Below are 19536 nucleotides of genomic sequence, written 5' to 3'. Positions count from 1 at the left end.
GAATAATGCACAGAATCAGTCTGCTGCCCGGCACTTGTGGCTTTCCTAGCCAGACTTCCTGTACACTGCATAGAGCAGGGCAGTAGTGCTTTGGGGACATTCAAAACACACAGCTAGAAGAGTATAGCCACAGGGCTTTCTCTATAAAAAGGGGAAACATGTTCAAACTGAGAGACTTGGGCAGGTCTTGCCAGCTTGCTGAGCTGAGCCTTCACCGTATTATGAGCACAGGAGGGGCAGCTGAAACATGGGAAGGGTCAGGATCTGTATGCCAAGCCCGCTTGCTTGTTTTCTGGGAAATGTGTAAGGGAGGTTGAGGTATCTTGTCTGAGGTCTTAAAAATGACTAGTTCTTGGCTCGCAGTGAGATGGAACTGGTATGCTATTTGAAGTTGAATTTAGGGCTTCACTCTCAAGTCACCTGTGGCCTCAGGAATTTGCTGGTGTGATCTGGGAGGATTTGTTTCCTCTTTGAAATCACTTCTTTTAAAAGGCTGGTTTGATTGTAACAAAGTTGCCAATGCCTCCCCTCTTCACCCTCACATACACAAAGGGTGCATTGTTCCTGTACCCAGTGTGCTCTAAATAAGACACCAAATCAGATGCAGCAACCCAGTCTTGCATAAGCCTTAAAATGTAGTTTTTGAAACAACTAGGCCATTAGCCAGAGTGGAATTCTTTAAATGGGACAGATGTCGAGAGAATGGTTTCTTCTAACTCTTTGGAGAAAAAAGCCCATCTGGGATTACAGCTTCCAGTGGCCTACTTTAAATAGACACTACTCTGGAAGATTACTTTATTTATAAATATTTTCAAACATAAAATCCCAAAAATAGAACTCAGTGAAAAGTACAATGCATGATCATGGCCCAGTGGCTGGCTGTTGTGATGTTCTTGTCCAGCATTTGTATCTAACAGTTGATTGACCTATTGAGGTGGCTTTATGACACCTTTTACATTCATATTGGGTTTTAGGAGTTAGCTGTATTCTTAAACATGATGGAAACTGCTGTATAAAAGTCTGTAGATTTAGCAAACTGGAGAGGCTTTGTATAAAAATACCAAGATATCTCAAGCACCTTAATAGTTTTGGGGAAGAAAGGGTGCTGTTAAAATGCCCTTTTGAAATTTCTGATCCCAAATTATAGAAGACTCCTGTTCTGGTTTTCCTTGAAATAGGATGTATACTTGTGTTCAGTCTTTGTGTGGAAGGAAAATGGAGGGGAAGATGGAGCCTGGTGGTCATGTGGGTCCGTGGTGGCAGTTTCCAGCGCAATCTCTTGTGCAGGCTAGCCTGCACCTGCATCACTTGTGAGGTCCGAGGATTGGGGAGTTAGGACCAAGGCTTGGATTAGTTAACACCTAGAATGAGCTTAGCTCTTGGGGTTGCAGCAGGGAGGTGAGGTGGACTGAAAGTCTTTAGAATGTGTGTAGCATAATAGAGAATAAACCCCAAGTTTTATGGCTGTGGGGAAGAAAAGTAGTCTGTATGCTCTGTTACTGAAACAGCATATTCCTCAGGGTCAACTTTGAAAAAGAAACCCAGTAAAAAGTATCTTTATTCTCATGTTAAAAAAAGTTTTTGTATGATGATGCATTAACAATACAAAAATATTTTGAACACTACAATAGTCCTTTTCTTTTTCTCAAGACTTCTTGCAACACTATACTAGAATATATGATCTTTGGATTCTGAGAAGCCAGTGGCTAAAGTAGGAACTATGAAGGCTTTTGTTGAGGGGTGTGTGGGTATAGGAACAGCCCTTTTTCTTTGGGTTCAGGCTATATACAGTGAGGAGGAGACAAAAAAGTTAAATTAAAAGTTTGTTTTTTAAGGCTCAGGCTTGAAGCTTGGCTCAGAAATGGGTTAAACTAGGTGGTGGTGAAAACCCACTGACCACCACTAGAGGTTCTCTGGGCTCCTTGCTTGGATGCTGATGGTCCTCCTTCCTGCAGCCCCTTTGGGAAAGTGAAGCTGAAGCTATTTCAGTGCTGTAAGGTGAGCATTGGGGGTCATGAGGTTTGGTTTGCCCTCTTAAAACTGCCCAAGAGCTGGCTAGACTGACCTGGACAAGCAGGAGCTAGAACTGTGACAGAGGCTCTTGGTGTAAGGGAGGGATGCATGCTGGATTTGGGGCCATAATTTCTTTTGAGTTCAGTCACTAGTAACAGGCATGGGACCTTGGTATCCGAGCTTCTTGGGAGGTTGAGTTGCTCTTGGAAACATATCCAAGTAATACGAACTAGAGCCAGATACCTCTCACTGCCCATACTTGCCTGATAAGGTAGTGTCAGGTTATTCCTACTGCCTGTGGTAATAGGCCTAAACTTAACCTGTTCCATTTCCTCCTAGTCTTGTAAGCTCTTGAGGACAAAAGGCTTACTCTGGTCCAGTTTATGAATAACTCCTTTTCTGTCAACAGGGCTTCTCCAGGTTAAGAGAAGCATTATTGTCTTGAGCATGTGGTTGTGACCATGCTCACATGTGGTTTTGTAAACCAGCTCATTCTTGGTCCTTGAAGTGTGTGGTATGGGGAGGGCGTGGCAGTGATGGGACCAAGGAGGTGTAGGGTGGGGAAAGCAGCTGGGCTTAGTCCAGCCTATCTGTGACCTATAGTAGAAAAGCAAGGGAGGCAGGGGCATCTGGGCAGCAAGATAGAGGGTAAAAGGAACAGATGCAGGCTGCTGTAGGCACAAGGGATGCCCTTAATTAGATGACACAATGCAGATCTGATTCCCACCATTTGGCGTAGTTTGAACTGATGGCCCCGGGGTTCAGGCAGAAGTTGTGCAGCCTCGGAAGTCTCCTGGGCCCGGTCCCTGAGAGGGAGGTAACAGGGCCTCTGGCCAGTTCCCACGTGCTTTGGGGCTCTGTCGCTTCCTCTCAGAGGATGAGCCCCTGGTGGCGGCCACGTGTCCTGTACATGCTAGGCTGCCTGTCTCTGAGATTCCTGTCGTTGCAGCTGTGTACTCTGCAGGACGCTGTGGGGGGCCTGTTGGGGTCCAGGGGGCTGGGAGGCTGAGAGCAGCCGAGAGACCTGGTGATGTAGGCGCCGGCTCCGCAGGGCTAGCAAGCAGTTCTGTGGGAAAGTGGGGTAGCAGGAGGTATGAGGGCGAGTCCTGGGGGGCTGGGGACCCGGGGCAGCCTAGAGCACTGTCATCGGAAGGAACTGGGCTGGGGCAGCGGCCTTCTCCGGGTAAGTACCGAATGCATTTCTTTTTCCTCCTAGGAATAGTGAAGAGAGTTATCTGTAAACAGAGGGTGAATTCATAGTCATACACCACAACCAGAAAATGCTGTCTTTGCACAGGCCTGACCTCTTGTCCCCTCTCCCCAGGACTTGGGTGATATGCCTGTGCCTTCACACCTAGTAGCACTGTGATTCTGCTGGGCCTGGCCCAAACCTGGAACAGGTGCAGTTCCCAGCGCAGCCACAAGGTGGCCCAGGAACCTTCTGTAGGCTAGCCCTGTGGGCTCCCTCCTGTTTTCCAGGGGAGCCATCTCCTAGTTTGGGCCTTTGAGCCCCTGCTTCACGTGTTTGTGGGGCTCATATCTGCATTAAGGCAAAGGACTGCAGTGCTCATAGTGGTGCTCAGGCAGAGCAACACAAATAGCCTCCCGACGTGTGTACATACACACACATACTCCCCAAATTCCTTTTTGCCCTTGGAGAGGAGCACGTAGGCACTTTGAGGGACTGGACAATATTTCTTAGAGTCCATGAGGAACTACCAGGCCTGGCCTCAACCAGGCAAACTTTTGCCATGTGGTAAGCATACCTTCTTTTCACACAGGCATTTCTCTGTTGTATGGCAAAACACACATTTAGTGCCCCAGAGCCTGGTATGGCCCTTTTGATAGGACAGCCCAGGTGTACCCCTGTTCCTGTCTCCCTGCCTCTCCCATCCTTTGGTCTCAGTACAAGCCAGGTGGTTCTCTACTATAGTCACCTTGATTTTCTTAGATTTAAGCGTTCCGGATAATACAAGCAGGAATCCCAATTTGAAGAAGTGAGGGAACTGGTGGACCATGGTGAGTTCTAGGCCTGGTAGCAGGGGCTTAGGTCACCTGAATGAGGTGGATGATAAGGCCTGCTGTGGATATGCTAAGCTTAGCGTCAGACCATCATTAACAGAGGACTCCAGGCACTAGGCACCAGAACTACCTTCTTGAATCTGTCTCTCCACCTCATCCTCCGGAGGGCAGGTGCTCCCCAGTGTGTGGTATGCGATGGGATGGGGTACCAAATGAGGGCTACAGGCCTAGCAGAACATGTGCAGAATCGGGGAAGCAGCTTGAAGCAAAGGGAGGATGGTGGTGGGGACAAACCCACCTGCACGGACCACACCAATCCGTCTGCTGGTTGAGGCCAAAGCGAGCACGGCATTTCTTAGGCGAGCCAGGGTCTGCTCACAGCCATGCCAGAGGGGCAGAGCAGGGCAGAGGGCGAGCAGGCAGGCAGCAGGGCAGAGCAGGGCCCAGAAAGAAGAGGTAACATCAGTGTCAGCCAGTCACAGATACCCCATAGGTCCCATGGGCACAGGGCCTTGCCATGGCACAGCCAGCCCCGGTGGGAGCCCCGAGACCCAGAGCCAAGGTATCAGGAAAGGTGGACACCTAGCTAGGCGGTAGAGGCAGTGGGAAGAATGGTGGAGGTGGGGGAAGGAGGGGATCCTATCATGTTGGCTCCTCTCAGGTTGCAGCACAGGAGCAGTGGGAGAGGAGCCCAGGGAGGCCCACGGTGATCCAGCCTCTTCTGCCTCACTGCCCCCTCCCCCAACTCCCTGCGCAATCTGCCTGACCCACATCCCCCTCCTGCTGTAGCTTAAACCTAGTCTACACACATTTTCAGATGGAAACTAAAGCTGTGTGACTTCTGGACCTAGACATGGCTGCACCTCCACCCATACAGACTGCTGCCCATTGTGGCAGAATCGTAGAGTCCATTTCTCCTAGCAGCGCTAGCAAAGGTAGGAGACGTGTGGCAAGGCAGTACACCAGTGTTAACTCTGGTCAAAGAACTCGGTACAGTTATTCTTCACAAGGGTATTTGACTTACGAGAAGTTGGCCTTGTTTCCAAAGGGCCCAGGCCTTTGAAGGTATGTGGCTCAGTACTCTGTCCCTCCCTCTGGGCCAGAGCAGGGTGCTCATGAAATGTGGGCCTGGAGGGGAGTGTGCACTGCTGAGGGAAAGCCTCACCTGTGTTGGACTCCTGGTGCTTTTCTCGTGACCGCCTCTTTTTCTTCCCCTGCAGGGAATAAAGGGAGGGATGCTTGGATCTGGCAGGTGGTCCTTTTATAACTCCATTGAGTGAGTGGTTGGAAGACCTGCAGCCTTGCTTGCCTGTTGCTGAGATTCTGGGTACATGATCCCTTCTACATGGAAGGCCTAGTATTTGACTGCAATTTTTACCAGGGTACCATGGGAGTTAGAGACGACTCCTCCCTCTCCCATGCTGGTCTCCATTTTGAATGGAGAAGACTTACAGGGCCCCATACGCCCCTCCTGCCTTTGTGGCCAAATGCTGTGCAACAGCCCTGAGGGGGAGTATGTCCTAGGTGGAAAAGAGGGCATGGGCCTGCCTTTTAGGGCAGCTTCCCTTGTTTAGCTGGCTTTGGAGCTGGCCAGGTGAGGCCTTGAGCCCTATACTGTACCTGCCCTCTGTATCTGTGCTTTCAGGACAGTGGTCTGCCTTTCCCCGTTGAGACTGTGGCCCGGGGCATGGCATCTTGAAGGTTCCCCTACCCATCCCTGTCTATCATCGGACACTCACATAGTTGTCCCGCGCCGACCAGCCTGGATAGAGCTGCATGTGCAGCTGCCTCTCTTTTCGGGCCAGCTCATAATACTTGGCCTGCTCTTCCCGAGACAGCGCGTGCCACTGCAGCGGGAAAGGAGGGGTAGAGATGGTGGTGCATCAGGGAGTCAACAGGCAGCACCAGGGGACAACCCTGCCAGCCCACCTGCCCGTGGCCTCACCCTGCGGCCCAGGATCTGGTTGATGGCAGCACTCTCCTTGAGTGTACACTCTGCAATGACCTTGGCTCTCATCTCCTTCATGTACAGCATGAAGGCGTTGAGTGGCTTCTTGATGGTTGGCTTCTTGGCCTCTTTCTCTGCCTTGGATTCTGCCTGTGTCTTCCTGAGAGGCACAAGTCCAGATCACACAGGAGCCCCCAGTATCCAGCTAAAGCTACTACCTTCTTCTAGCATGTGTCCAATGTGTGTGCCAGTGCATAGAAACTAGGGTTTTGTAAATGGTATCTTTGTTAGTTACTCCAAAATGGGTGATCAAAACTAACTTCCTTACAGAAATACTGCACCTAAGTGAGAAAAACCTGTTTAAGGACTTCACAACCCCTCCCCTGTTGGCTCAAACTAAATCTTTGTTCCACACCCCATCCATTCCCTCCTGCTTCTAAGGATCAAAAAACACTGGTCAGGGGCACCCGGTTGGCTCAGTTGGACGAGTGTGTGACTCTCGATCTCAGGGTTTTGAGTTCAAGCCCCACAATGGGTGTAGAGATGCTTAAATAAATAAACTGAAACAAAATAAAATTCTGGTCAGTGGCAAGAACAAGATGGCTTGACCAGAGGCCCTCTCTGGCAGTCCCTGGAGTTTCTAGGCAGCAGACATGGAGCCTGGCAGGAGGAATGTTTTCCCTGGCAGATCAACAGATGGGAGCCTGAGATCTGCTCGCGTGTTCCCCTCCCTCTTCCACACTGTGGGCCTTTTCACTCACAGGCTACGGTCATATGGCTGCAGCTCCTGCTTGCCTGAGGGAGGTACGATAGCCGGGTGGGGGATGGCTGCAGGGTGACCAGGCACACCGGAGCCTAGCATCAGGGATGGGTGGGTGAACCTACAGGCAGAAGGAGAGTTAAAATTGAGCCAGGAATGTAGAGTCCAGAGCTTTGGACACACGGAGCCGCCTGCACAGTACACGATGACAGATGAACAGACACCCCACCTCCAGTGGCTGGCACACGAGTACACAGATACACACCAACACAAACACCTGCTTCCAGAATGTTACAGACACCGCAGAAATCTGTATACATGTCATTCAGGTGGTTACTAAGTCCTAAATAGCTTTGAATCTGTTCCCTTACCTTGTGCTTTCACCAGCTCAACCTCCTGAACCTGTAGCTACCCCGAGAGCTTCCTTACTCTCCTGCTTGAGCCCTGCAGGCCTCCACACAACTCCCAGAGTGACCTTTTAAACACTTGAGTGCTCTTGGCCCCTCCTGCTGAAACTCCCCCCGTTGCTCACAGAATAAAACCCAGGCTCCTCCGAAGGACCTGCCCTGCCTTGAATGAACATCTCTGCTGACACTTCTTAGCTCCATCTTTTCCCCTGTTTTCCATCACTTTCCATTCCTAGCCATCCCCAACTAGTGCTGTTCCCTTTGTCCCCTGTGCTCAGATGTCATGAAGTTCTTCCAATCTGTGTCCCTGCCCTGGCTGGGGTCTGGTTAGGGTTTTCCCATCTCCCAGATAGCCCATTCAGCTGTCAGTGCTAGGTCCATACCTCCCACCCTGGGCTGTAAATTCCAATAGGGCTGGAACTGTCTGCTGAGTTCCTTATTCCACACCAGGTCTGAGTCTGTTACTGAGGGAGTGTGCAAAGTGAAGGGACACAAACGTATACACACATACCTTTTACTTCACTTTTTTGTTGTTCTGTGGAAACCACCCTGCCCTTGCTCCTTTCTCTGAGCAGGCAGTCCCCAAGGGCCTACTGTCGCAGACCCATGTAAAAGGTGATGCCTCAGCTTGGGCAGAGCTCACGGAATGCCCAGGAGAGTTGGCTTGTCCCGCCCTTCAGCAGGGATGCACAACACAGGTGAGTGCACACACACCTGCACATGGGCTGATTCACGCGTGCAGAGGCAGGAGCACAAGCATGGGTGTGCACTCACTGGCCCTGGCTGCTCTAGGGTGCTCGGCTGCATGGTCTGACCTGGGCTGAGGCCTCTGGCTCTCCCACCGGCTTCATTCTCAGGCACAGGGCAGCAGGGGGCTGCAGAATGACAGACGGACGGATGGACAGACAACTAGCACAGGGCAAGCACGGGCCTGGGCACGGCCTCATGTGGGCTCTGAAGCCTGGGCAACAGGAAGCAGGAGCCTGGCTGCAAGGTATGGGACTCACCTGGGGTAGGGGGCGCCAGGGGCTGCAGTGGGGGCAGGGAAGTGCTGTCTATATCCGCAGGAAGGGGACAGGGGGTAGAGAGGAGGGCTGGGCCTGTGGTTGGGAGAGACAGCTGTTAGCAGTCTGGCTACTGGCCAGATGTAGGGAAAGACTTCCCCACCTTGCTTGACCCATAGGGTATGGCAATTTGGCCTCCACTAGGACTCCTCCAGCATGTATATGAAGCATCTGCCACTAGAGGGCAACCTGTGCTGCCCGTACTTCCCTCTACAGACTTGTACTGGTGCTTAAAGGGCAGAAATGGCAGTATTCTCCTGGGCCCCAGCCCAGTACCCCCCCCCCCCCCCCGCCCCGCCACCTCCCCTACCTCCAGCTCACCTCCAGCCTTACTTCCTAAAATTTCCTCATCAGCACAGCATTGATACCTGTCCTAGGGCTTTTGCAGTCACTGTTGACACTGACTGTTCTGCCCGCTTTGTTCCCTTTCAATCCTGGTCTTTGTTCAGCTCTTGCTTGGCTAAATGACTTTTTTTCCTAAAAGCCCTGGAAATCCCAGGCTGGATGAGGCACCCCTCTGGGCTCTTACAGTCCCCAATAAAAGCACTGCTAATACTGCCCTGTAATTGTTGGGTCCCTGACCTGGGTAGTACACCCAAGGATTGGCAAACCCCAATCCTGGGAGTATCTGTGGGTATACTCCTGACTGGTACTGAGGATGGACCACTGTCCAAGGAGAATCTGGGAATAGAAGAGTGAGCTGAATATGGATAAAGAGCAAGTGGAAAAGGGCAGGTGGGCCTCAGGTTGGACCTCTGGGCTTCCCTACCTTCCCGGGAAACCAAGATTTCCTGCTGTGGGGTGCTGCCCCACCCTGGAGAGGCTAGAGACGCATCCAGAACACACTGTGGTTGATGAGCAAAGGACCAACCAGCCCGCCAAGACCTGGCTCCAGCTCCAGACCAGCCCTCTGGCCCACACCTAGGTCTACTGACTCGAGGTTCAGGCTGGCTTTTGCTGGCCCAGCCTTCACTGACCCTCTAAGCAAGCTTTTCAAGGAGCCGGCCAGGGGCTTGGAATCAGGCAGGCACCAGAGGGGGCAAAGAACACTGTTCCTCAGGAAGCTCAGCCAAGGGACCAGTCCCCAGTAGGCACTGGGATGAGTGTTGTATCCCCCCTGCCCACCAGGTGGCTGAGAGGCAACAGCCTCTTGGGACCATTCATAATGCCCCTCCCTGCTCAGGTGGGCCTGCCTTTTCTTCCTTACATACTCTCCTAACCCTGAGTGGCTTGGTGCTCCCCACCCCTACCAAGTCTCTCAGACATTGAGGCAGATGTTGAATGCAGGAGGTCTCGACCAGGAGCCAAGGGCAGCGTGCTGGGCTACATGGGCAATGAACAGAGCTGCCGGGCAGCTCCTGGTACAGACGCAAGATCTGGCAGCGGGGTGCTGTGAGAAGGACGGAGAAGGAAAAGGAAACGGCAGGTACGGGTTTCCCCAGCGCAAGGTGCCCTCTTCCCACTGGGTTCACACTCACCAGCTCACAGTGTGGGGAAGCTGTCCCATGCTGCCTGAGGTCAGAGAGTAGAAGCCAGAGAGGTCAGGGGTCTGCAGAGGCCTGTGAACTCCTACAGTGGAGAGGGGCCGAGTAAATGATCTATCCTGACCTGGAAGCCACTTCTGCTAGTTACTGCCTCCTAGGCCTTCCTGTGGGGCCTCTCCCACCTCCCATTAGCTAGAGGACCAGACATACTGGTTTGTTGAGGACTGTTCCAGTGTGATAATGGTACCCCGTTTATAGGCTAGGGAAGCAAGGGCAGAGTGGCAGGGTGACTAGCCTAAGGATACAGGCTGCCAGTGGGAGAGTGGGAGAGTGGGAGAACTGGAGTCACTCAGGAGTGGGATGGCTGGGCCTCATCATGCCCTGGCCCGCTGCTGGTCTTCAGCTGGAGCCTCTAAGCTGGGGGCTCTGGCCTGGCTTTCTGGGCAGGAGGCAGGCCCCCTGGCCCGGACAGCCAGGGTTCCACCCGCCCCCTTTGGCTCCCCAGAGTTGAGTCAGCAGGTTTCCCACAGCCGACAATGGCTGATTTCAGAATGACTTTCCCTGAGGCTGAGGTGAATCAGCCATCACAACCACCACTTTCCATTTTCTCATTGAGGGGGGTGGGCAGGGAGGGAAGGATACAGGTTTTACAGTCTTCAGTTTTACACAGATTCCTGCTCCCATATACTGGCACTGGGAGGTCATTCAGGATGTGGGCTCCTACCTCAACCCGAAACCTTCCAAGTTTGACCTAGTACCACCTGCTCTCAGGCTCCCAGGCCATCTTTCTGGCATTTTTCTTGGGGTTTTGAGTTTGCCCAGCCCCAGGCTTTCCAGTTGTTAAAAAGGGGCTAACCCCCCTGGATCCAGAAGCCTAGGACTTGGCCCCTAGGCTCTGGGACCGGCAGGCCCCTCCCCTTCCCAGATCCATACCTTGCTTCTGGCTGATGTCGGCTGGTGCAGGTGTAGGGTGTGGGCTGCTGAAATGTTCATAGAGAGGAGAGAGCTGTGGGACGCTGTGGGCTGGCTGACTGGCCTTGTTGTGCTGAAAAATGAGGAGGGAGGGTGTGAATGTGGGGAGACCCGAAGGAGGAAGGCACAGGGCTGGGGGCATACATATAAACAGAGCCCCTTTTAGCTGTGTGGGTAGCCCAAATGTCAAAGGAAAGTGGGGGTGGTTAAAACCACAGGCCTCAGGGGAAGGGGCACCACTCAAGACATCCTATGTCTAGTGGCCCTGCCCACAGCCCCCCAGACTTTGCTCAAGCAATCCCATCACCTACAGAGTCTCTTGGTTTCTGTATACTCAGTTCCAGGAGGTGCACCTCTCCTGTCCAGGAAATTTCCTGCCTCTAGGTCTGAGACCACCCCCCACCCCGCCACCATTTCTTTGAGGCCCTGTGGCTTGTATGGGGGCGCTTCTCATACCCTCCAGCCCCAGACACCAGGTAATGGTCTGAAGACCTGGCTTACCCCAAGACAGCCTGGAGTTCTTTTTCCTACTTCTCCACCCCCAGACTTGGGGGTCCTAAGTCTGACCCTCTGTTCCACCTCAAGCTTAACAGGATTTGTGGGCACAAGGAAGGTTCCCATTAGCACTCTAACTCAGAGCAGGTGGGTCAGGTGGGGCCAGGCTTCCTCCAGGGCCGACCCACCCAGCCCCCACACTTCCTGTCTCCTCAGCAATACAGGACTCTTACTTTTCTCACTAGTCACATGGATCTGTCAGGAGATGACTCATGCTGGGAAGGGGGCTCCCTGTACGACCCAGCCACAGGGAGGTGCTGCTTGGGGCCAAGGCACAGCTCTGCACATCCCCAGTGCACATCTGCACAGTCCAGGACCCTGGAAACATCATCTACAATTGAGGCTCAGCTTCCACTTGGAAAAGTTCACCTGGGGGGATTCTGCTGGCTAGGAGCACAGATAAGTGTCTTGACTCCTGGCACAGAAGAAACGGGACAGCTTTGGAGCACGACAGCCATGAGAGGTTGTGGCCTGGGCTCCTTCCCATCCTGTGGGTGAATTTAGCCAGACTCCTTAACATCTCTGGGCTTCAGTTTCCTCTCTTGTGTAATGGATGGGGTTCACGCTCCCTGCATCACTAGGTTTGGGGAAGCTTAGGGTAGCTTATGGTGAGGCACAGGTCCCTTGGGTTTGGCAGTCTGTGGTCCAGGGTGAGGTGAGAAAAGGCCAGGTATGAATTGTGACTCAGCCAAGGTGTGAGGCTTCAGGGGGATACAGGCTCCCACACTTCCTGGCAACTGCCCTGGCTGCCCTCTTCCCCACATTCCTGCCTCCAGGGGAGCTTGAGGCTGGGTTCCAAGCTGCAGCATCCCTCCCGGCAGGGCTTGGGGAAGTTACCAACACCGCCCACCTGTTCAATCCCGAGCTCGTTCATCTGCCCACTGAGAACCTTACATACCAGGACCTTCTGTCCTCAGACAGGGGTTGGTGTCCCAAAAGCAGTGGCAGCTTTGTGGTGGGCATGGATGTGTGGCACCACAACCCCTTCCTGAGCACCTCTCCCTGGAGCCTTCTCTTGGCTTCCTGGGGCAGCCTAGGAAGGAGTCCCCACTGTGAGCCTGAGGAGGAGTCAGCTGACCACGTTTAGATCCTGGTTCTAACGTGTGTGGCCTTTAAGAACTTACTGTAATACCGGAGCATCTGTTTTCTTGTCAAATGGAGATGATCATAGGGTTGTTGTAAGAGTAAAGCCACGGGATACCCAAGAGCTCTATTACCCAGGTGTAGAGTCATGAGGAAGGGACGTTCAGGAAGCCCCTTACCTGCACAAAGAAATGCTACTCACAGTCCTTCCCTGGCCCTGTGGTGCTAGCCTCACATGGGCCAGACGGTTTTGGTCTGAATCTACCGGAGGGGATTTGCCTGGGGACGGAAGACCCACCTGGTAGCCTACTTGGCAACATCACCCGGGGAGGCCATGGTGTCTCCAGGCCCTGGGTACTGGGACTTTACTGCTCCTGTTCTAAGGTTTCCTGAGCAAGCTGAGAGGCTCATGCCACACTCTGGCCTTCTTTATCCCCAGAAGTGACCGCAGAGTCAGAGTCAGAGTATGTGTAGGAATGGAAGGTAGAAAGTAGGATCCTCGGGCTGGCAAGAGTGGGTTCGAAAGGCTGTGGGGTATGTGGACACCTGTGGAATCCTTCACGTGTTGACTGCCTGCAACCTGTGAGGTACTGTGCCAAGCACTTTGCAAGCCCAGGCTCATTCCCACTAGGGTACCAACAGGCTGCCATTTCTCCCATCTGTAAATCTTCATCTTCCTCAGCCACCACCTCATGTCTTGCTCCCTTTTGTTGCAAACCTCAGGAGAGCCATCGCCATCCTCGGCTTCCTGTTCTTAGTCTTGTGCTCCTGTCAGCCTAGCCAATCCCCTGCCCCATCACTTCACCAAATGGCGCTTGTCAAGGTCCCCAGTGACTGCCACGCTGCTGAACTCAATGGTCAGTTCTCAGTCTTCCTCCTACCTGACCTCTCAGCAGCACTGGACACAACCGATTTCTCCCTCCTCCTTGAAAGACTTCCTTTGCTTGGCTTCCAGAATGCCACACTGACCTATTTTCTTCCAAGCTCAGAGGCCATTCTTTCTTGGGCTAATTTCTGGCTCCTCATCTTCTTCCTGACCCCACCCAAGATGGGCCCTTGGCTTTCCATGTACCATCCTTTCCAGAGTGTTCTCATCCAGAGTGGTAGCTTTAAATGTCCTCATCTGATTACTGACATTTCTATCTCAGCCCCTACTTCCCCTAGGGAACACCCCTCCCCGAATGCATACTCACCAAGTCTACCCAAAAGTCAGAAATGCTGCCCAAACCCATTATGGCCAAAGCAGAGCCTCTGGTGTGCTGCACCAAATGCTCCTCTCCGTCTTCCCCAGTTACTGGCAATGCTCTCCTTCCAGATGCTCAGACATCTTGGAGTAATCCTGGACTCTCTTCTCTCACACACGTCTCCAATTTGTCAGGCAATCCTAATGGCTCTACTTTCAAGATAATTGAGAGCCCACCACTTCTTCCTATCCCCAACTCAGTCCAAGCCCCAGTCGCTTCCCACTCAGACAACTCCAGTAGCCTCTTGCCCTTCGCCATTCTTCCATCCAGCAAACCCGTGCCTCAGATCACACCATTCCCCTGCCCAGAGCCAGAAACAGCCTTAGATGACCTACAAAACTGTGTGTGGTGAGGCCCACTCTCTCCCTAACCTGAATGCCTCCCTCTCTTCCCTGCTCACTATGCCCAGCATTTCCCATGTGTGCTTCAGCCTCCAGCCTCCAGCCTCCTTCTCCAGTTAGTGTAAGGATACGTATTTTTAATTTTTTTATTAGAGAACACATGCACATGCAAGTGGGGGGAGAGGGGCGGGGTGGGAGAGAAGGGAGGGAGGGTGAGAGAGAGGGGGAGGGTGAGAGAGGAAGGGAGGCAGGGAGGGAGAGACAGAACGAGAATGAATTAATCTTAAGCAAGCTCCAGGCTCAGCATGGAGCCTGATGTGGGGCTCAATCCAACGACCCTGGGATCATGACCTGAGCCCAAACCAAGAGTCGGATGCTCAATGGAGCCACCCAGGCACCCCAGTCTAGTGATAATTTTTAAGTGAGCCACAATGAAGTGGGCTGGGAAGCCTAGCTCTAAGGCTCCCTGACCTTTACATCAACTTCTTCACTACAGAATCCTGGGTCATTATGCCCCTTGAAAAGCGATGAGCAAATCAGCCCTGATTACCTCACTGATCACAGATGCAAAAACTATGTTAGAATTTTGGAGAGCAGCAGCCTAAGGCCTAGGAAGCTTCCTGGAAGCCTCTGGGACCAATTTATCCTGATAGGCAACCAGGACAGTAGTAGCCAGACAGCATCAGCCCTGACCAGGCCTTGGGACAGGGAGACAGGTCAGAGACCGTTCCCTCAAGAACCTGGGACTCTGGTAGAAGGCATTCCACCATTTGCCACGCCTGGAGCCCTGGCCCATTAGTTGAAATGAACTTCTTCCAAAGATCCCTCCGGCCTGGGGGCTTTTGAGTGTAAGTAAGCTCCTGCTTCAGAGAAGGCCTTGCCATCTAAGTCCCGGTTCTGGCTCTTTGGCCCCCAGGAATGTAAGCCTGGCTGGGGAGTGGGACCGTGGGAAGGAAGTCTTAGAACCGGAGCCTGGGGTCCAAGGTGCCAGCTACAGGAGGACAGTCCCACTCTGCCCAGGAAAAGGGTGGTGGGGGGGGGGCGGGTGGAGGGAAGCCTGCTTCCAGGCAGGAGAGGGTACCTCCACAGTACGTTTCTCAGCAAACCACCCTTCTTGGGGAGGGCTAGCTTTGGCCAAGAAACCATGGAGAGCCCCCTCACCTGAGGGAGGACCAGAGCTGACTCTCCTTGGCCAGGCTGGTTAAGCCCCAGGTTGCAGCACAGCCAGGCTTGGAAATCTCAGAATCCAGCTCAGCCTACGGTCTCTGGCCTGGGATGAAGGCGGACAACGGGTATGGAGGGGGTGGGAGGTAGGAGGCATTGCCCGATGGTCAGAGGGCTTATCCTGTCCACCAGCCTTCCCTGGGAACTGGGGAAAAGCCTCTAATTAAACAGGAGTCTGCAGCCAAACCCCAGGAGAGATGCCAGGTAGGCAGGGGTGGGGCAGAGAACATGCCAGCAGCTAGAGGCCCTGAGGTGGCCAGGGATCCAGGGGAGGGCACTGGCTCGGCCAGTCCTTCCCACGTTTATGCATGCTGCCCCCCAGCCTCACACTCCCTGGCCCCCTGTGTCTGTGGTGGTAGCCAGGGGGAATGTCGGGCATAGGGCCTGGTGCCCCACACCCCCCTCAGCCAGTGGAACGTCCCGCTCCACGGCCTCAGCACAAGGCTGTCCCGGGGCCAGGCTGCCCAGACAAGGTGGGGTTGCCTGGGGACTAGCATGTGCATGAGGAACCTGATGACTGGAGCTCCTCTCCTGTCCTCCCTCTGATGATACCTGCCTGGCAGGCCTGGGTTGACTGTCCCCATGGGGCCCTGAGCATCTCGACTATATAACCTCACCTCTCTTATGTGAGGGTAGAGGGCCAAGGATAGACCTAGGCACTCAGGAAGTATTCGCAGCATGGTGGAATGCATCAGCAAATCAAAGACTCAACAGCAGCCCATACTCCTTGGTGAGGACACTCCAGGATCCCCTTCTTTGCCTGTGTCTGCACCCTGTCCCCCCCCAAACACATAGCCAGACTGCAGCACTACAGAGCGGGGCCAGGACCCGGAGACCCTAGGGCTGGGAGGCTGTGTCTGCTATTCCTCCTGCTATTGCATTGCTTTGACTGCTCCTAGCCACTCCAACTCCCAATCTGTTGTCCCAAAGGTGACTCTCAGCCTTCCAGGACATTCTCATTAGCCCATGGCTAGAAATTCCTCTCGTTGAGTAGGCAGGAACCAGGAAAGGGGGGGGTCCAAAGGTAGGGTGGGACAGGAGGAGGGAGAAATAAGGGACTCCGGGATAGGTCTCTTCTGCTCTGAGGTTGAGCTTGGGCCCAGCTGGGCTGCCCTGCCTCACCCCCTCGCCCCCCTACTTCCTGCAGGCTCAGGTGAAAAATAAACACAGTCGGCATTTTCCCTGCAGACCGCAGCGGTCTGCTCACAGGCTGTGTGCACCCTGAGAGCCCTTGCCACCACCAGCAGAGAAACTCCCTCGCCTCTGACGGTTGACTCTGAAAACCCCCAAACGCTTGAGCCCCACAACACTTTCCCAGTGAAGAAAGTTGCTGCTTCCTCGGGCCTCACGCCTGGGGGTGGGGGAGTGTGTGAGACCTGAGTGCCCCCCCCCCCCCCCCCCCACCGCGCTGGCCACCTCCAGCAAGCCTCCCTGTGGCAGAGATGGTGCCAGAAGTTCCCGCCCTCCTGTTCCCCCACCCACTCACACACACACACACACACACACACACACACACACACACCCCCAGATTCTCTGTTGATTACAACTGGCAGACACATTCAGTCCGCTTTCATCACTGAGTGCCTGTGTGCCAGCCAAAAAAATGTTTCAGGCTGAGAGAAAAACATTTTCCAATGATAACTGAGTGGTTACCATGTCTCAGACACAGTTCTGAACACCTTACAGAGTTTAACTCCTATGCTTTTAAACAAACCTAGGATATAGGTATATTACACCCATTTGGTAGATGAGGAAACTGAGGCACTAAGAGGTCACACAGCTTGCCCAAGATCACACAATAAGTGGCAGAGCTGGGATTCTACCTACTGTGCTACAAAGGCCTTATGGTTGGTCATGGACAAAACCTGGGGGTAGAGGGGACGGCGTGCCAGTCCTCACCCCAGTTTCCTTTCTCCAGCCTGGTTGGTCAGAGTTCCCTGAACCAGTGCCTCCCTCCCTGACCCTAAAAATGCTTCAGTGGGTTCCGGGACCCCTGGGATTGGGAGTTCTGGCCACACCACCTGCCTACCTACCTGCCAGGGCTGCTGGCAACCAAGAGCCCGCCTGGTGGCAATAGCTGGACATGGCTCCCCGGCCTTAGTGCACGTGCGCCCCACTCATCCTCGACCAGCCACCATCCAGCCACGCTGGCTTGCCCTTCTCCCGCCCTGGTGCCTAGCTCCTCTCTGCCTCAGCGCCTTTACCCACCCCTCCTCCTCCCCTCATGACTTTCCATGCTTCTTCCGGCTCCTTGCGAGCCTCACTGCTCATTCTGACCTCAGTCTAAGGGTCAGACTTGCAAACGACTGGCAGAGGATCCACAGCCCAGCAGGCAGAGGTGCCCACATGGTGCAGAGGTGGGCCTGGGGGTGCCGGAGGGCAGCACTGGCTTGTTAGTCATCTCCACCTGTCCAGGTTCCGTACTCGGCAGAGGGAAGGCCTCTGGAGTCCCTGGTGCTCCAGAACCTCTTCGTGCCCCACCCACTCATCCGCCACGGAGCCGACTGCAGTCACCCAGTTCCTGGCTCCTTGTTCCCTATGCCTGTGTTGGAGCTGGAGAGAGGCCAGTGGGGACGAGCCCACAGGAGTGGCAGATCCACACCTCAAGCCTCATGCTCATTCCTGGGCAGAAGCTGACTGGACAGAAAGGTGGGCTACTGATACAGTATAGCCTGGGCTTCAGTTCCGTGGCCCAGCGGCCCTGCACAATTCCACACACTGGCCGTGCTCAGAGCCCCCTATAGCTCTCCCTTCTCTTCCTCACACTGTCAAGAGCCAGGCTCCAGCTAGGGCCTGGCCCTGAACATACACTCTGACCTCGATCAGTTCCTCCTGGTTCCTCTCCCAGCTCTAGGACCCACCAGGTAGCCCCACAGCTCCCTCAGACCTGTGTGTGGAGCTAGGGACCCACTGTCCAGCACCAGTGGTTGCTTAAGTCCCAAGGAGTCTGGCCAGTTGCTGGTGGGAAGCTCCCTCAAGGCCTGGGACCTGGAAGATGAGTGTCCCAGAAGAAAGCAAGCCCCCCAAGACTTTCCAGAGGAGACTTGTCTACGTATCAACTGAGCCCGTTGGATTTGTGGATTCCTGCAGACCCTCCCTCTACAGATACACCCCAGCAGGGCTCATGCGGTTTTATCCCCAGCCCCCGCTCTGGGCCCTAATGCCCAGGACATGGTGCTCTCCAGAGGACGGCCCACGAGCTCCCCGCCCACAGTGTGCCGGACGCCTTGTGCCAGACACCCGCCGCAGAGCACAGAGCCGTGGCCGTTTGGTCAGCTGAGCTGGAGGCCTGGGGGGTGGCTGGGCCACACCCTTGTGGACCAGGAGGCTTGGGTCCCACCTGCCAGCACGGTGCGTTGCCATGGTTGCACAGAGCCCTGCCAGGTGCGTGTGGCCAGTCTACCAGTCGCCCGGCCTCAACATCAGATAACAGGGCCTTGCCACAGCAGAGGTGGGGACCAGAGTCCCTGCATGAGGCCTTGGCAAACCACAGGCCTGCTCTAGACCTAGCCTGGCCCCAAGGCACCCTCAGAGCTAGCTGAACCTCACCGAGCTGAGTGGCCTGGCCCACAGCCTCCAGTGGTTTCTATGCATTCGTTTACTTGCGCTTTCCTTCTTCCTCTTTGAGGTGAACGCCCCTCAGGACAGGATGTTTTTAGAGGAAAATATAAGCTTCCGGGAGCTGCTGCAGCTGAGCTGCTAGTTGATGCTACCGACACACCGTATGTGGTGACTCTACAGCAGCCCTGGGGCTGGGCATCCCTGCCCCCTCAGCCCTCCCAGCCCCGGGGAGGTCTCTTAGCCAGCTCCTCTTCAGTGCCCAGCTGTTCAGGAGCCCACCGTGGGCCAAGGCAGGCCAGGACAATCTCAGAGCTCAGGCAGTAGGGAAAGCAAGGCTCTGCAGAAGGGGCACTAGAGTAGTTCAAGGATGTTTTTCCCCATAGGAGCAAAACCAACAGGCTGTGTAGGAAAGGTAGGAAGAAAAGAGCAGAGATGCTCATTTAGAGATGGCAGCCCTCACTAGGAACAGCCTGCTGTATGCCCAGCACACCGAGTTCTACTCCCTGACCAGCGTCTGACCAGTCTTCCCTTGTCACTTTAAGACACGTGCAGATCTTGCAGATGGGGAAAGGGAAGCCCAGAGAGGTTAAACAACTTGCCCAACGCCTCATGGCAAGTAGCGACAGATCTGGATTGGAATCCAGCCCTTTGGGATTCCTGGCCAGAGATCTTCACCACTCTGCAAGAGGCCTCACAGTCCAGGGGTAGTGTGCCAGCATGGAGACCACACATGTGAACCCAGTAGTCCCCAGATTCCCTTTCCCCCACTCGGTCTCCCCACGCAGACGTCCAGCCCATAGGGGCCTGGGATCTTTGACTTTGCCAGTTAACACCCTGCCAAGAAACTTTCTTGGCACA

At 54.2% G+C, this 19536-nt stretch overlaps 1 protein-coding gene across 6 annotated transcripts in view; it reads right to left on the bottom strand.

The window, feature by feature from the left end:
- Positions 1-1014: 1014 nt before the first annotated feature.
- The window catches only part of TCF7 (transcription factor 7), a 32708-nt gene continuing 14186 nt past the window's right edge, over positions 1015-19536 (bottom strand). For 2 of the 6 annotated variants that reach the window (XM_049649174.1, XM_049649176.1), the window contains 9 exons: positions 10632-10743; positions 9693-9783; positions 8158-8250; positions 6745-6864; positions 5981-6143; positions 5775-5882; positions 5201-5249; positions 4334-4406; positions 1015-3225 (listed from right to left, as the gene is read on the bottom strand). In XM_049649174.1, coding sequence (XP_049505131.1) covers positions 2775-3225; positions 4334-4406; positions 5201-5249; positions 5775-5882; positions 5981-6143; positions 6745-6864; positions 8158-8250; positions 9693-9783; positions 10632-10743 — 1260 coding nt within the window. In that variant the 3' untranslated portion in view covers positions 1015-2774. Of the gene's footprint in view, positions 3249-4333; positions 4407-5200; positions 5250-5774; positions 5883-5980; positions 6144-6744; positions 6865-8157; positions 8251-9692; positions 9784-10631; positions 10744-19536 lie in introns of all 6 variants that reach the window. The other 4 variants (XM_049649175.1, XM_049649177.1, XM_049649178.1 and 1 more) reach the window with 4 other exon arrangements.

The sequence above is a fragment of the Panthera uncia genome (genome assembly GCF_023721935.1).
Source record: "Panthera uncia isolate 11264 chromosome A1 unlocalized genomic scaffold, Puncia_PCG_1.0 HiC_scaffold_17, whole genome shotgun sequence".
NCBI classification, from domain to species: Eukaryota; Metazoa; Chordata; class Mammalia; order Carnivora; family Felidae; genus Panthera; species Panthera uncia.
Note: the sequence above shows the minus strand (reverse complement) of the source record. Positions and strands in the feature narration are given on the sequence as shown.